General features: G+C 44.9%; 1 protein-coding gene across 2 annotated transcripts in view; it reads right to left on the reverse strand.

Annotated features, from left to right (window-relative positions):
- Nucleotides 1–9,968, reverse strand: part of LOC144603436 (protein O-mannosyl-transferase TMTC2-like) — a 190,288-nt gene extending 180,320 nt beyond the window's left edge. For both annotated transcript variants that reach the window (XR_013548623.1, XM_078416635.1), the window contains exon 1: nucleotides 9,633–9,968. Coding sequence is in view for 1 of the 2 variants with exons in the window: in XM_078416635.1 (XP_078272761.1) it covers nucleotides 9,633–9,715 (83 nt within the window). In the remaining variant the exon portion in view is untranslated. The remainder of the gene's footprint in view (nucleotides 1–9,632) is intronic.
- Nucleotides 9,969–17,951: the final 7,983 nt, after the last annotated feature.

The following is a 17,951-nucleotide window of genomic DNA, read 5'->3' on the forward strand; positions in this document are numbered from 1 at the left end:
TTATTTTGGTTTCTTTTTAAAAAAATTAATGCAAAAACAATTTTTAAACTAAATTTAAAGCAGAGAATATTGGACACATTCAGCCGGTCAGGCAGCACCTGTAGAAAGAGAAACAGGGTGAACGTTTCATGTAGAAGACCCATCCTCAGAAATAGAAAGTGAGAAAGCAAGATCGTTTTAAATTGGAGAGAGGATCGGACCAGAAAGGAGAGGACCAAGGGGGTATCTTGGATAAGGTTAGGGCAAAGGTGGTGAGGTGATCCCACTAGTATAAGAAAATAACTGCAGATGCTGGTACAAATCGATTTATTCACAAAATGCTGGAGTAACTCAGCAGGTCAGGCAGCATCTCGGGAGAGAAGGATTGGGTGACGTTTCGGGTCGAGACCCTTCTGCAGACTGATGTCAGGGGGGCGGGACAAAGGAAGGATATAGGTGGAGACAGGAAGATAGAGGGAGATCTTGGAAGGAGGAGGGGAAGGGAGGGACAGAGGAACTATCTAAAGTTGGAGAAGTCGATGTTCATACCACTGGGCTGCAAACTGCCCAGGCGAAATATGAGATGCTGTTGCTCCAATTTCCAGCGGGCCTCACTATGGCACTGGAGGAGGCCCATGACAGAAAGGTCAGACTGGGAATGGGAGGGGGAGTTGAAGTGCTCGGCCACCGGGAGATCAGTTTGGTTAATGCGGACCGAGCGCAGGTGTTCAGCGAAGCGATCGCCGAGCCTGCGCTTGGTTTCGCCGATGTAAATAAGTTGACATCTAAAGCAGCGAAGGTGATCCCACTGTTGGAGACAACTGGTTGATGAATAATGAGGTGGGTCAGAGAGAGAGAGAGAGAGAGATCCAAGGGGCATGCTAAAGCTGTGAAATGCAGGTCAGTGTTGTTGCTAGGACTTGAAACCAAAAGGAGGAATGACCTTTGGATCAGCAAGTATCAGCGGAGAGAGTGAAATAGAGTTAATATCACTGGTGGATTACCTTACAGAATAACTAGCCCTTTCTGGATACAAACAAATACAAAGCTAATTATCCAAAATTGTTTGATTCAATATTGACTCCGGAAGGCTGCAAGGCAGCATCCAGGTGAGAAATGAGGTGCTGCTCTTCAAGCTTATGTTGGGAATCAACAGAACAGTGCAGGAGGCCACAAGCAGATTTATATTTTAGATTTAGATTCAGAGATACAGCGCAGAAACAGGCCCTTCGGCCCACCTGGTCCGTGCCGCCCAGCGATCCCCGCACATTAACACTATCCTACACCCACTAGGGACAATTTTTACATTTGCCCAGCCAATTAACCTACAAACCTGTACGTCTTTGGAGTGTGGGAGGAAACCGAAGATCTCGGAGAAAACCCACGCAGGTCACGGGGAGAACGTACAAACTCCATACAGTACAGCACCCGTGGTCAGGATCGAACCCGAGTCTCCGGCGCTGCATTCGCTGTAAGGCAGCAACTCTACCGCTGCGCCACCGTGCAACAGAGTGGGAGGGGGATGAAGAATTCAAGTAACAAGGAACATGAAATCTCAGAGTAATGTTTCACTATGTTTCACTTTGAAAATATTTGATTGAATTTTAACAGTTTCTAAATGTTTATGCCAGGAAGTTTTTTCAGCCAAGGTTTGCATCCTTTTTTTTGTGGGTGATGGTCTTGAGAGGCTTGGATACAGGGGTTGTGGAGTGGATGCTTCCACTAGTGGGAGAGTCGAGGACCAGAGGCCATAGCCTCAGAATGAAAGGACAGAACTTTAGAAAGGAGATGAGGAGAAATGTTGCTAGTCAGAGGCTGGTGAATCTGTGGAATTCATTGCCAAAGACAACTGTGGTGGCCAAGTCAATGGATATTTTTTTAAGGCAGATTCTTGATTCGTACAGGTGTCAGGGGTTATGGGGAGAAGACAAGAGAATGGGGTTGAGAGTGAGAGATAAATCAGCCATGATTGAATGTCGGAGTAGACGATGTGCCGAATGGCCTAATTCTGCCCCTATAACTTATGAACATTTCTCCACAAATGACAACATTCACATGTACAAGGACACGACTCCACACAGAGCCACACTCATACATCAGTTCACCACTACCAGAGCATTTGAGGTCATCATGTATCTAAACTAAATCATCTTTACTCAAATACAAACATAAATATCTGGTGTTAAAAGAGGCAAGAAAAGGATTGCACATATTTTGGCTCAGGTTATTTTTATTCTTAACAAGAGATGATTTATTTATGTTTTCAGACATATCCAATACTCAATCCCTTCCCAGCTGGTATAAATAAACCTTAGATCTTCAAACAGCTTGACAGTAAAGGAACTGATCATGCATAAAACCTGTGGTCTGTCTTATATCAGTCTTGCTCAAAAATATTACCGTTTCAGCTCTTAATGGCCATGTGCTTCTGGATGAATAATTTATTTACAAGACATTTGTTATGTTGTAATTTTACTAATTCTTAAAAAGCAATAGCACCATAGAGTCATATAGTGATACAGTGTGGAAACAGGCCCTTCAGCCCAACTTGCCCATACCGGCCAACATTTCCCAGTTTCGCTCATCCCACCTGCCTGCGTTTGGCCAGTATCCCTCCATACAATACAATACAAGATATCTTTATTGTCATTGTACAGGGGTACAACGAGATTGGGAATGCGCCTCTCTTACGATGCAATAATTTAATTAGCTAGTCAGTATTAATTTAAACAACCCAATTAAACAAATTGTAACAGTTTTAAAACAGAATAAAGTACAAGTAGATCTGTGCCGGATCACTGTGCGATGTGACCATCCGGCTCAGCAGGACCGGTTCAAAGCAGCTATGGCCCTGGGGATGAAGCTGTTCCTGAGTCTGGAGGTGCGGGCGTAGAAGGCCTTGTATCGTCTGCCCGATGGTAGAAGTTCGAACAGACTGTTGCAGGGGTGTGAAGAGTCTTTGTGGATGCTGGTGGCTTTTCTGAGGCATCGTGTGTTGTAGATGCCCTCCAAAGCTGGTAGCTGTGTTCCAATGGTCCTCTGAGCTCTATGGACTACCCGCTGAAGAGCTTTCCTCTCTGCCTCCGTGCAGCGGAGGTACCACACAGGGACGCCATGTGTTAGGATGCTCTCTATGGTGCAGCGGTAGAATGTCGTCAGCAGCTGTTGGGGTAGACCAGACTTCTTCAGTGTTCTTAGGTAGAACAGTCGTTGCTGTGCCTTCTTGACCAGCGCAGCAGTGTTATTGGACCATGTTAGTGGTCCTGTCCTGTCCTGTTAGTAAACCTGTCCTAACCATGTAACTGTCTAACTGTTTCTTAAACGTTGCGATAGTCCCAGCCTCAACTACCTCCTCTGGCAGCTTGTTCCATACACCCACCACCCTTTGTGTGAAAAAGGTACCCCTCAGATTCCTATTCAATCTTTTCCCCTTCACCTTGAACCTATGTCTTCTTGTCCCCGATGCACCTACCCTGGGCAAGGGAATCTGTGCATCTACCTGATCTATTCCTCTCATGATTTTATATAATAGTATACGATTTTATTTCATTTAAAAAAAAAAAAAATCTTGAACTTCTACTTCTTCTATAAACATCATGCCAACTATTTCAAAAAGTAATTTACAATAATTTCCACTTTGGTGACAAGAGAGGCTTGTTTAAAATGCATGACCTTTTTCTATTGCATTTTGGCATTGACTGCACTAGCTACTGTCAAAAAATTACAATATTCTCATCCATTGCTGCAAGCAGAAAGGCCACTTACTGACACAACTGCAAAATAGCAAGCAACAGTACAAGTTAATCAAGTCTTAAAATAGCCCCAGCCTCTTAAGATTTTCTCACCTTATGTCAACTGGACAATTTAAAAGAAAATAAAGTACTTACTTTGACGTCTATTCGCATTAAACATGAGAAAGGTTGCAGCAATTATTTTAGCATGACTTCACTAATGTCTGGTAAGTCAGACAGAGGGAAGAGTTACAAAAAAAGAGGATGAGATTTTAAATCGTATTAGTAAATTTATTAATCATATTATAAATGTATAATGGATAGGAAAGGTTTAGAGGAACACAGGCTGAATGTAGGCAAATAGGACTAGTTTCGATGGGGCATCTTAGTTAGCATGGACAAGTTGAGCTGAAGTCCCTGTTTCTGTGCTGTATGACTCTATGACTATGTGATATCAGCACTGAGAACTTTTATATGCCTTCAGAGAGGTGGAAAACAATTTTTGACTGTATGAGGGGTTACAGGAGTTATTGTTTGTGAAAGAGAGCAAGTAATTGTCCCAGGCAGCAATGCATTCAAATTTTGCAGCATTCTTTAAATGAGGGTGGAGGGATCAGAACAGAACTATTTAATTCAGTGGACAATCATCCCTTTTTCTGCCTAAGAGATGAGGGTACACAAACTCGCTCAGCGAGGCTTGCACATTCGATGCATAGAATAAGAGAGGTCAAACTTGTCATAACTGGCAAGATCTATCAGGAAAATAAAATTGAAGGCTTCAAGTTATACTGTAATGACAATAAAGTCTGGACAATTGATCAATGCCAGTAACCCACCACTTTTGTCTTGATGCTAAAGATTCCTGAACGGCATCAATGTTTAAACAGCAGTGCAAGGCTCAACAGTCAGGTTCCTAACTCACTGTTGAGAATGCTGCAAATCCAAGTAGACACACAAGAAAAGGCCAGCTCCAATATGTTCATCTGTATCCCAGATGCAAGATAACTTCAATCTTGTGAAAAACAGATTGTCACATTTGTGCCACCCAGGAACGTTTCAAATCTAGTCACTACACCTGCTCCATCACAACAGTAAACGCAAGTTAACTATGGTGCATGTGTTCAGATGTACTCTTTATGAATATCACTCGGTAAATTAAAAAATGGTAAATCATCTGAGACATTGCCCCCTTTCTTACATTGAAATGAATCATCTACCTCGGTGCAGTTTCAATAGACTGCAGGATGACTGTTGGACTGTTACTCTCCACCGCTGGGCTCTATGAAGTGAGACCAGCTGATGAGCTCTGTGCCATTCACCATCACACACACACACCTGCAGGAGACCCAAACTACCTGAACATCGTGTGGAGATGCGTCGGCATTCCTGTGTAAAACTGGCACATTTCTCAGGAATATTCAGAGTCTTGTATCAGGTTGAAGTAGGAAAAGTTTCTAACAAAATAAGAATAATGGCATTCATTGCTTGAGGTTTAGTTTAGTTTAAAGATACAGTACGGAAACTGGCCCTTTGGCCCACCGAGTCCACACCGACCAGCAATCCCCGCACATTAACACTATCCTACACACTAGGGCCAATTTACAATTATACTGAGCCAATTAACCTACAAACCTATATGTTTTTGTGGAGTGCAGGAGGAAACCGGAGCACCCAGAGGAAACCCACGCGGTCACGGGGAGAACATACAAACTCCATGCAGACAGCACTAATAGTCAGGATTGAACCCAGGTCTCTGGCACGGTAAGGCACCAGCTCCATCGCTGTGCCACCATGCCATCTCTTGTCTTCCACCTACCACAGACACTCTCTCTCCAAATCATAACATTGCTTATCTCTAAATATATCCATTTCTCATGAAAGCTTAGTGACCTTAAAGGATTAACATTTTCATCCTCTTTTCACAGCTGCTGCCTGACCTGCAGTTTCTACTTTTATTTCTGAGTTTCTGAGTACAATCTTTGATAAGGAGCATGAACGTTCTCCAAAGATAGACACAAATGCTGGAGTAAGTCAGTAGGTCGGACAGCATCTCTGGAGAAATGGAATAGGTGACGTTTGGGCCGAGATCCTTCTTCACACTATCTATCGGTTTTTCTTCGGTTTAAAGCTGCATCTGCATTCCCTTCCTACACACCGTGAACATTCTCCAGTTATTCTTGACGTGTTTTTTTTTTTAATCCTTCAATCTGCATCTGAAACAGATAACCTGGGCATTTTACATAGACCCTGTTTATGAAAAGCAGCTGTATGCAAATAGAGGAAAGTCGTTCCCATTAGCAGATGACCCAAGGGCAGGAAGTCAAAGGGATGTGCAAAACAAACGGGAGGAAAGCAATGGCAAAACTATTTAATGCAGAGAATAGCTGCAATTTAGAATTCATTGTCTGTAGGAGTCGAAAGCAGAGCCAATTCATCGTTTTGAAGTGGAAGTGGAAAATGTCTGGGGGAAATAATTTATAGGACTGGAAGGAAAATGGGCAGAAAGTGGGCTGACTGGACTTAACTACAAGGAGCTAGCATGGAGTCAATGGGCTGAATAGTCTCCTCCTTTACTATAACAATTGTATGACTGTACAGTCCTGAACTTGTGCATTTCCCGCAATGACAACATTAATTACTCTTGGCTGTCATTTTCCATTCTGTATTTTAGGACAAACTGTATTTCGACAATCACTGTAACAATGCAACTTCTTTATATTTGCCTCATGAATCCAAGGGTATTTCAGTGTGCAGTAGAGATTTTTTAAAGAATACATTTCTGATGGTAACACAAACAATGAATGATTATTTCCAATTTTAGAGGAGTTAAATATTTTGGTAGTGGCTTAGTCATGAATCTTATGCAGGAGACCTCTGGAATAATCATTTGGAATAATATTATTTAACCAATAACATTGAAAACGTTGCACCACAACATATATCAGATGGTCAATGATCCTCGCTAGGACAATGTTGGTAACATCCTGAAAAAAACACCACAGCCTTGACTGAAAAATAATCCACTAGCGATTAGTCTTCCTAAAAAATAAATAACCTGTGAGCCATGTGCATAAGTGAAGATAGACGCAGAAAGTTGGAGTAACTCTGCGGGTCAGACCGCATCTCTGGAGAAAAGCGACCATTATACAATAAGCCACTACAATAGGCTGCACTACCAAGTCATCAACTTGAGAAGATCCACTAAGTTAGAAGAAGGGTCTCGACCCGAAACTTCACCCATTTTTTTCTATCCAAGATGGTGCTTGTCCCGCTGAGTTGTGTCTGCCTTCCGTTAAGTATCATCTTGGGGACAGCATTTTACTTACAGGATACTGCACATATATTCTGGGCTGTGAGGCGGGGTTTGTGGGGGAGGGAGACCACCCCCTCTTCACTTTAACCAGATCACCCATTGAAAACCATGACCCAAGCTGAACTAACCCAAGCTTTTCCATCAAAGGAAAGAAAGCACACGATGAACAAACACTCTCCGATCTGATCTGCCGTCTCCATCTCAGACAAGGTATTAAAAAATAGTTCAATGTTATGGCCAAACATCTGAGATCTTTCTTTCCCTTTTGTTTATTTCAAGCATTATTCAGCGGGAGGTCCCAAGAAGGAGTGACAAAGTGGCCAGACCCTGAACTAAGGGCAATATCCATGGGATACTGGCGGACAAACTCTTAACTGCTTCTTTGAAACCCCCTTTCCTTCTGTTGTTTTAGTGGGGTCGTTAACTCGTTTGTTTTAAAACTGGTTAACTTATTGTAAGGGGTATTCTCAGTGCGTTAACGCCTCCACTAAAATAGCAGGGATTTCAGACAAACGCCCGGTTGATATATTAGCCTTTCGAGGCGCATATTTCTGCACCTCGTCTCCAATAATGCTGAGAAGTTGGCAGTTGGCCAAACTCTCGCCCGGCGCACTACTTGCATCGCACGTTATTATGCCAATAGACCAGGAAGATGCCTTATTTTGTGGCGTGTTTGAGACCATTGTGTGGGGTTATCCGGAACTGCTGGCTCGATGCCCACGGACTTGCCACGGACCGGTCACAAACAGGGAGACTCTCTTCTGGCACCAATTTCAGGCAGATCCTTGCTTCCCCTCCCTCTCCATCCCTCCCCCCATCCTAGTTCTCCAACCACTCTGACTGCCCCCCGAATTATTATTTTTTTTAATCTTTGTATGCTTCGTTGTCACCTTCTAGCCAACAATGATCTATTCCACATTTTCCTTGAACTACGTCCCCAATGATGTCTCGTTTTCACACCTTACATTCTTTATCTCTGCGAATCCCTCTCCCCTGTGAAGGGTCTCGACCCGAAACTATCCAGAGACGCTGCCTGTCCCGCTGAGTTATTCCAGCATTTTGTGTCTATTTTCAATATAAACCAGGATCTGCACATTTCTATTAGGCACTTTGCACGCACCGAGCGCAGATCTAAGTCGATCCATTCCCTCCCCCCACGATGCCAGGAAATTACTTTCTCCCAAGTGTCTGCCGGCGTGCGAACAGATAAATCCAGTCACTGTCAACCACCTCCATTCACTCAGGACGCCTCGCTCCCCACAGATAACGAGTACACTGTTGGACAATGACTCAGGCAAAGCTGCGTGCTTTCAGAGAAACTCGCAGATAAAAAGGTTAAACCGTTCTCCCAAATATCTCACTGGAAATAAAGCAAGCAGCCTTCGGGAGGAAGCAGTCTACCGCTCGCTGGTTCCATGGCTTCACTTGTATTAGCTCCCAACCAAATAATCTCTCTCTCCCTCTTAATCTCACTCTTTCTCACTCTGTCTGTCTTCCTCTTTCTCTGTTTGTCTCTCTCTCTCTCACTCTGTCTTTCTCTTTCTCTCTCTCTCTCTCACTCTGTCTCTCTCTTTCTCACTCTGCCTCTCTCCCTCTCTCTGTCTCACACTCTGTCTCTGTCTCGCTCCCTATCTGTCTGTTTCTTTATCTCTATGTCACTCGTTTTCTCTCCCTCTCTTTGAAAGCGGAGCATGAACTGGAGAGTGGTGGTAGGGGTAGGGAGACAGTCTCCAACTGATTACAGATCAGCTTTAAATTCACAGCTTAAACCCCAAGGAACGATCGGCGAGCCCAGTGTGAAAAACGGGCACGGATCACGCAGAAGTATAATGAGGGTCGGTTTGATGTAAATGGGGCTGGGAAAGTGAAGTTTATCCACGCGTGATTGTTCTGATATCTTCCAATTATCCCGCCGCTAAATGATAATTAGATTAAGTCGCCTGAAACTGGATGAAAACTCTAGATTCACAATAGCAGGAGACGCTTCCAATCAATTCGCAACAATCAATGCCGAGCTTCACAACACTGCGGTAATTCGCCAATGGAACAGCAGCCAGTGGAACTGTGAGGTCGCACATAAGGTTCCCTCCCTCTGTCTCAAAGACAACGAGCCCACACCTCTACAAAGCTGGTGGGATGCGACCTTAAACAACATCTCTACCCTCGCTCCTCACAAAGATGCCAGGCTCACAGAATTCAATTGTGACATGCGTGTGTGTCCAATAAAACAATTCCGTTGTTGTGTGTGAAGATAAAGCGGAGAGGTTGGGACAATTTCACTTGCATCCAACGCTTTATATTAAAAAGAATAACATTTCTAATCGGGGGACATGGGAGAAGGATTCTCGCTTCCCCCGGCCGGGTTGGCGACAGGGTTTTGCAGCTCAGCTGTGATCGTGTCCGCACAAGCTGGTGGTTGATACAACTGAGGGGGTTTTTAAAAAGCAGAAACAAGATAGGAAGTGAAATCTCCGGACGGGAGGGGAGGGGAGGGGAGAGGAGGGGAGGGGAGCGCATCCATCACACGTTCGCGTAATAACATTATGAATTGCTCGGCGGCAGCTTCAGGCAAGGCACCAGGAAGTATATGGAGAAAGAACAAAACCTACCTATCATCGTAACAGAAATCAGCGTCCAGTGTGTTGAGATACAGGGCAATAGCAACCGCGCTGCTCACGAATTCACAAATCATGTCTACTACGATATCGCACCGACTCCTGCTTCCACCTCGCTGGGATGGACCCGCATCCTCGGGCTGGTCTTGTCCGCTTTATGGGGGTTTTCCCCCCTTCCCCCTTGTTTGAGTCTCTAACCCGTAGAGCTCTCCACTACTGCAGGGGACGCGGGCACGATGTGCAGTCAGTCTCCTGCATTGAGGAACCCGCTTATATGCACATACACCACACACAGCACAGCACACAGAGGCAGGCGCGCATGCACGTGTATGTGTGTGTGTGTGTGTGTATCTGCTCGCAAACACAGTGTTGGATCCGGCCGGCAACAGGACGCCTGCGTACAGCCGCGCCCCCTCCATCCCTCCCTCCCTCTCTCCGCCCCTTCCCCATCCTCCTGGAGCCCGGAGATGGGCAGCCACTGGTCAGCTGCAACTGCAGCCACCCCCCCCCCCCTCCACCCCCACCCCCCCTCGCTCCACCCCCCCTCGCCCCCACCCCCCCCCCTCGCCCCCCCCCACCTCCACCCCCCCCCCCCACCTCCACCCCCCCCCCCACCTCCACCCCACCCCCACCCCCCCCCCCCACCCCCACCCCCCCCCCCCCCACCTCCACCTCCCCCCCCCCCACCTCCACCACCCCCCTCTCCTCACTGAACAGCGCGCACCTGTAGCGGCACAACAGGTTGCATGTGTACCGGGAGGGAGGGAGGGGATCTGACCCACGCTCTTGCGGAATTGCAGCCCAGTGTGTATCGCGCCTTGCCCTTTTGCGTCCCAAGCTGCCAGTTGGAAAGGGTCTGAAGAGGGGTCTCTCACCGCAGCGTCTGTCCCGCTGAGTTACTCCAGCATTTTGTATCTTATCTCCCAGTTGGGAACCTCGCTTAGGTTATTTGTCACCCAGCCGTGTTTGTTCAAAACGTGTTTGTTCACAAGCTTTTTCCAACACGGGGAGGTTTAGGAGAGGTCTAAGGTTTTAGTGGGAGAGTGTCAGAGCCCGAGCCCGGGCGAGTTGGATGGGAAGAGGTCAGAGTGGAGAAGGGTCTCGACCCGAAACGTCACCCATTCCTTCTCTCCTGAGATGCTGCCCGACCTGCTGAGTTACTCCAGCAGTTTGTGAATAAATACCTTCAGAGTGGAGAGATAACTTCATGCTGATTGGAGTGGCGAGGGCGAGTTGAAATGAAGCTGATCTCTGTGAATTGCTGCAAGGGGCAACGCTGGGTGGACAGTTCACGGGGAACCAGGTCAATGGCGGACCATGCGGATTGGGTCGTGGCATCGATCTGGCCGATTGTAGGGTTGATTGTATAATGTAAATTGAATGCGCCGAATTAATTGCAGAGCCAGAGTGAGTTTTAAGCAAACTTAGCGCAAATTTTCAGTCCCAGAGTGGTGTGCTAAGCAAACTCAGCGCAAGAAGGGTCTCGCCCCGAGACGTCGCCCATTCTTTCTCTCCAGAGATGCTGTCTGACCCGCTGAGTTACTCCAGCATTTTGTGTCTTATCAGCGTTTTTAAAGACGGGGGCAAAAGTTCCATTCGATGTAACTCCGGTCACTGACATTAATCACTGGCATTCACAGAGTTGCATTTGCGAAGCGCAACTTCATTTCTCAATAGGAATAACCTTGATGGGATTATTGATGGATTGGCTCGGGAGTAAGATGACTAAAATGACCGGGTACACGAAGGGTCTCGACCCGAAACCTCGCCCATTCCTTCTCTCCAGTGATGATGCCCGCTGTCCCGCTGAGTTACTCCAACATGTCGTGTCTGTGCGCGGTTATTAGTGTCACAATTAAGAATATTTAGGATTCCTCCTCTCACTACTTGGGTAATCTCTTCAGGGTTGTTAGTATACTAGCGTGGGCTCGCCGTGGCCAGAGGCAGCCGGGAATGCAGGATGCAGAGGGTACAATGGGGATTTCCACCAGAGAACCAAATCACAAGTCACTTCTTTAATCAAACATGCAACCCGGTTAAGGTCCAGCCTGCATACACCTGCGGTAGTTAAGTCGTAACATCAGCTGGTAATAGATCGTGAAAATGATCCATTATGTTTGCAAATCCCATCTCCAATCATTCGGGCACAGCATCCCGGACGGCAATCTGTTTATATTTTGCACTCTAACTCTACATAGTGGTAACATTTATTATTCCGGTTGCAAGTTTGAATAGAATTAGCCCTCGTTTCAGATTCCAAGGTGCTCGTAACTTCAAATGTTAGGACTTAACGCTTGTAATGAACACGGGTCATTTACGGGCTCTCGCTATTTAAGGTCGTAAAGGCCTCAAGTGCAATGAGCTCGGAAAATATTTGTTTAAAAAAAAGCAGGTGCTTAGTAGCTTGTGGACATTTTGCAGGGGCGGTCACAGCCACAATGTTCCTGTCCGGAACACAACCGGCACTTCGAGAAAGAAACAGATTGGGCCAGCCGTTTGTTTATTCTACGTGTTTTCACCACCATTCACATTTTTTTCTGTGATTCAATATAATGAGACGTTTCCTGAATAAGTTTGGCGTCCGGCTGTGTCCACCTGCGCTTCCCAGTAACTAACTGAGTGATGCCGTGACCCAGTTCTCTGCTGGGTCATTTCAAATCTGACCATTTCCAGCTCCAGAACTACAACTTCAAAGCATTTTGTGTTGAAAGCTCCTTATGCACGATACATACCTGTGCCCGACACTTCCTTTTCCCGAACTCTAACTGAAGGGCGATCTGTGAGAAACGTTGCTTCGTGCTAACTATGCGCCTTGACCGGTTGCGTGTACAAACAGCACCAGCAACAGGAAATAACAAAGGAAACACACAATGTTTCAGAATGTGTTTTCTTGTGTTGAAACTCCAATCTTGATGCGGTCAGTAGTTTATTTCAGGTCGCCACGTTGGAATATTCAATGCTCTTTCTTTTTTCTTTTTCTCTCTCTCTCTCTCAAGGTTAATGGTAGATAATGGTAATGCCCGTAATTGGAACGCATTCTGCTCGCCACTCGGAGTCGGTGTCTACTTTTAAACCGGTTTCCTTAGTTCACCTCCAGTCTGAGTTATTTTCAGTTTCTCGTCCAGCCTTAACTGGGGCTTGAAACTATTTTGCCCTCTAGTGGCGGTGCTTTCTCCAAATTGTCACATTAAACAGGAGGAATAACATAACACACTTCGGAGATATCCATTCACCGATTTCATCTGTTCAAATCTGCAGCACGCATTAAAATTCTATCTAATGGTTAGCCACCCCCTGGCGGGGTTTCCCCCCACCATGAGATGTCAGTTCTCGTATTATTATAATTATTCACCACAGAATGTTTTGTTCCCTAAAATTCTCGTTTAACAACCACTGCAGGTGACTAGATAAAAGATTTTCATCCTCACAGATTCAATGTCTTTTGATGTCACTGAGATATAACCCCTGAAGGTCGGGTAATCACTGAAACGACGATTTTTCACGCAGGATACTAGACAGGATATAAAATAGGAACAGGCCCTTCAGCCCACTATGTCGGTACCGAACATGATGCTAATTTAAACTGATCCTTTCTGTTAATGCTCTCCCTCCAATCCCTGCATATTTATGTTTCTTTCTAACTGCCTCTTTAACACCACTATTGTATCTGCTTGGGGTAGTCACAAGAAACACAGCATGGAAACATCTATTTAATTCTAATCCCACTTCAATTCCATGTTTAATTCTTGCAGCACTCCCCTCAGATTCTACCACTCTCCTACACCTTTGGGGGCAATCTACAGTGGGAGGAAACTGGAACACCAGGAAGAAGTCCACATCAACATCACATTAGGTTAGCCATCTGAGGTTGACTGCAGGCTAGCCAAAGGAGGAAGATCTTATAGCGGGATCCCATTATGGTATTAACAAGCAAACCATTTGCCTGTGGTATCTTGCAAAAGGAATCATTAAATTAGAATAAATAAACAAGTCAATTTTCTTGAACTAGCCAGAAGGGACCACAGGGACTAATTAGCCACCCCACCACTGCTGTCAAATAATACTGATGTAAGCACCAGTCAAGAACTTCATCTGACATAGACATAAAATGCTGGAGTAACTCAGTGGGACAGGCAGCATCTCTGGAAAGAAGGAATGGGTGACGTTTCAGGTCGAGACCCTTCTTCAGACTGATCTCAACCCGAAACGTCGCCCATTCCTTCTCTCCAGAGATGCTGCCTGTATCGCTGAGTTACTCCAGCATTTTGTGTCTATCTTCGATTTAAACCAGCATCTGCAGTTCTTTGCTACACACTTAATCTGACATAGTGTCTGAGTGTCCACTGCATGGAGCTTCGAACATGAGATCAATGAGAGCAAATTAGGAAGCCTAAACAGATGAAGAGGAAGGGGCTTTTTTTTTCATATGATCAATCACTAGGGAGGGCAGGTTTAACTGGGTAGAAAGATTAGAGGGGAGTTCAGGCCATGAAAAGTAGGAGGAGGAGGAGGCCCATGAGTCCCTCAAGCCTGCTTCACCATTAAATAGGATTGTGTCTGATCTGACATTATCAGGTCTACCTTCCTACCTTTGTCGTCTTTACATTGATTACATTCTTACCTTGATCTTCTTACTCATGAGAAATCTATCTCAGCCTTGGATATGAGTAACAACCCTCTCCCGACAGCTCCCTCATTCTCATTCAAAGAACAGTGAGAGTCCAGAACTCACTGCATGAAAGGAACACCGAGGCAGAAATCCTGGGCAGAGTTAAAATTTAGCTGCATAAGTACTTGAAAACCTGTAGCCTGAAAGGCTGCCGAAAAAGCTGAGGGATAGAAATAACCTATGTACAGCCACTGTGTTTTTGGCGAACATGTACTCAGTGGGCCAAATGGCCTCCTTTCTGCGCCGCTGAGCTTTATGGTTCTACTAAATGGAATCTGCTCAGTTTTGATTTAAATTGAAACTGCTGTAGTCAAAACCAACAAATTGAGGTCAGACTTTGCAAAGCACTGCAAGTCTATCTAAAAATATTGGAGGAGATATACTAACAACAGGAAATAACAAAGGAAACAAATACTCCTTTATCCTCAAGTTGAACATTATACCCCCAGTGGTTTGTGGTAATTTCCCGTTATCCATGGTAATTGTATGATTGATTTAAATTTGCAAAGGAGCAGATATCTGGTGTTTTCCCTCAGACAAGAGGCATACATAGAAATATGGTCATTTATATGGGTATGATTAAGTATAATGCACCCATAGTCACCCACTCAACTTTTTTAATATTACTATTTCCTTGAAATAAATTCACCCCCCAGAGCCTGGGGTACAAGATCCTCTCAACCTTTCCACTAGATATGTCCCTTAAGTGTCCACTAGGAGGTGTACTGGAGTAGACAATGGATTGTATCGTGAATTTTGATCTCACTGAATAAGGGAAACAATGGCTACTATCGAACAAGTAGTTCTGTTGATAAAGCTGAATAAAATTTGTAGCTTATTACATAGAATCGTCGACATAAATGAACTGCAATGCAGGGCAGTGCTGCGCCAATAATTGGTACTTACAAACAGAATTATATAATGGCATGGGATCTAACACGTTCACGCATGGAATATTAGGGAAGTAGTTAACAGGTATTTCTCCACATGGTTTTGCTTGGCTTTAACATAGCAAATTTTCAACAACAAAAAAATCAGAGATCGTATTTCATAAGTTTTAGGAGCAGAATAAGGCCATTCGGCCCATCAAGTCTCCTCCGCCATTCAATCATGGTTGACCTATCTTTCCCTCTCAACCCCATTCTCCTGCCTTCGCCCCATTGCCCCTAACACCCTTACTGATCACAAATCTGTCAATTAACAGCCTCCACAGCTTTCTGTGGCAACGAGTTCCACAGATTCACAGCCCTCTGACTAAAGAAATTCCTCCTTATCCCCTTCCTGAAGGTATGTCCTTTTATTCTGAGCTTATGGCCTCTGGTTCTAGATTCTCCCACTGGTGGAAATATCCACTTCACAGTCTGTCCTGTTCACTCACCTGCCAGCTATGCCCACCACGTTAAGCCATCTCCCCTCACCTGTTCACTCACTGCATTCACCTTCCTCACTTTCAATTTTTAGCCAGAGGAATGCACAAATTAAATGCAACTCATTCTCAACCACTTTTGAATTCCTTCAACAAAGACCCGACCACAAAAATGCTGATCATCTGACCATCATCTCAGTCAAACAGCTTATTATATGGACACAAGGAACTGCAGATGCTGATTTGCAACAAAAAAAATGCTGGAGTAACACAGCGGGTCAGACAGTATCACTGGAGCACAAGAACAGACAATGTTTCAGTTTGGGACCTTTCTTCAGTCTGAAGAAGGATCCCGACCTTAAATGTCACCTATCCATTCTCTCCAGAGATGCAGCCTGACCCAGGAGTTATTCCAACACGTTGTGTCTTTTGTGGCTTATTATGTGGATGGTGCTAGCTGACTTAATATATTTTAAATTATGCAGTATTTCCTAAAACAATACGGATAAAATAGAAAACGAGTTGACAGTTAAAGAAGGCAAATGTTCTTGTCCTTTTCAATAACATCTCTTCAGGATTCAGGATACCTTTATTTGTCATCCAAAAAACAAGTTTTTTGGACGAAATGTAGTCACCCACAGTCCAACAATAAGAGCAATAAAATAAGCAAATTACACAACCTCAACCAACACAAAAAAAAGAAACATCCATCACAGTGAGTCTCCTCCAGTCACCTCCTCACTGTGATGGAAGGCCAGAATGTCTTTTCTCTTCCCCTGCCGTCTTCTCCCGCGGTCAGGCTGTTGTCGTTGCCACGTTCCAGGCCGTGCCGGACGGTGAAAGGTCCGCAGCGGGCCGAACCAAGCCCCGCGATCCGGGGCGGGCGAACACGCTGCCGCTGCACGTCGGGGCGGTCGGGGCTCCCGACATTGAAGCCCCGCCGAGCAGAGAAAACTCCCGCGGCCTATTTCAGGCCGTGCCGAACGGTGAAATGTCCGCGGCGGGCCAACCCAAGCCCCGCGATCCGGGGCGGGCGAAGACGCTGCCACTGCCGGAGCTCCCGATGTCGGCATCCACGCGGCCCGAGCCGAAGACGAGTCGCAGCCGCTCCCGCAGCCTCCGAGGACGGCCGCCTCCACTGATGGTGAGTCCGGTCCGCGGGCTCTGCGAACCGGAGCCCTGGAAGCCGCCAGCTCCAGGAGTTGGGCCGATGGTAGGCCACAGCAGGAACGGAGACCTGACCCAGAAAACAAAGGTTCGGTCTCCGTTCGGAAGGGACAAATTTACAATTTTACAGTTCCCCCCACACACACACACATAGTACACAACCACAAAAACACCACATCACATCTACAATTAAGACAAAAAAACCAACAAAAACCCAAAGACAAATGGACCACAGGTAAGCCGCAGCTGTAGAATAACTAATTACAACAGCTGTACATTTTACTATAAATAAATATAAGTGTTTATCTGGAAGATTCTTCTGCCAAAGATTTCAGATGTTCATATTTAATGGACATTCTGCCAAAGAGTATAAATATCAGCACCGAAAAATAACATAAATGTACTGCTTGCATTATGCCACTCTTTAGCCCCAATGTTTTGTCAACCAAAATGCTGTTATTATATTTTATTGACACCATGGCAGGTATTGCAATCATGGTGGCATAATAAGTAGGTTGGAAATACACATTTTAAAATTATTTTACAGGTGCTTTATTCTAGATCATCATTTGTTCATTGAGTGAATGTCTCATTGTTTCAAATCTTCATTCTGCACATCCAAAAATATAGGGTATGAAATGAGTTTATGTCAAATTTAGTCAAAATCCTAGACTGAGAAAGATACTTCGTCGAGTCTCAAGTTCACATTTGTTGAATTCTCTTGAATCCGGCAGCTTGTTTTCCCTATTTTATTTTGCACATTTATTTCCCCTGACAACAATAGTAGTTGAAACTGGAGCATAATTGTGTTCCTTTACAATAAAACGTGTTCATTTCACAACTTACAAGTACAAGCCACTGCAGCAAAGTGCAATACAACCTTGCAAAAACATGTACAAAAATAAAGTTTAGAAAAGTAAATAACACACTACAATCAGCAAATTGATGGTAACCAAGATAGCCTATTTTAGTGGTGATATAATCATTGTCATGGCAAAGCCAAGTGTGGTTTCTGATATCCGAGCAATCAGTTCAAAGTAAGGGAAAACACAATGTGGGACATATCAGTACACCAAAAATAAACAACAAACGAGAATCACAAACAAAGTGA

This window comes from Rhinoraja longicauda, chromosome 20, assembly GCF_053455715.1.
Source record: "Rhinoraja longicauda isolate Sanriku21f chromosome 20, sRhiLon1.1, whole genome shotgun sequence".
In the NCBI taxonomy this organism is placed as follows: domain Eukaryota; kingdom Metazoa; phylum Chordata; class Chondrichthyes; order Rajiformes; family Arhynchobatidae; genus Rhinoraja; species Rhinoraja longicauda.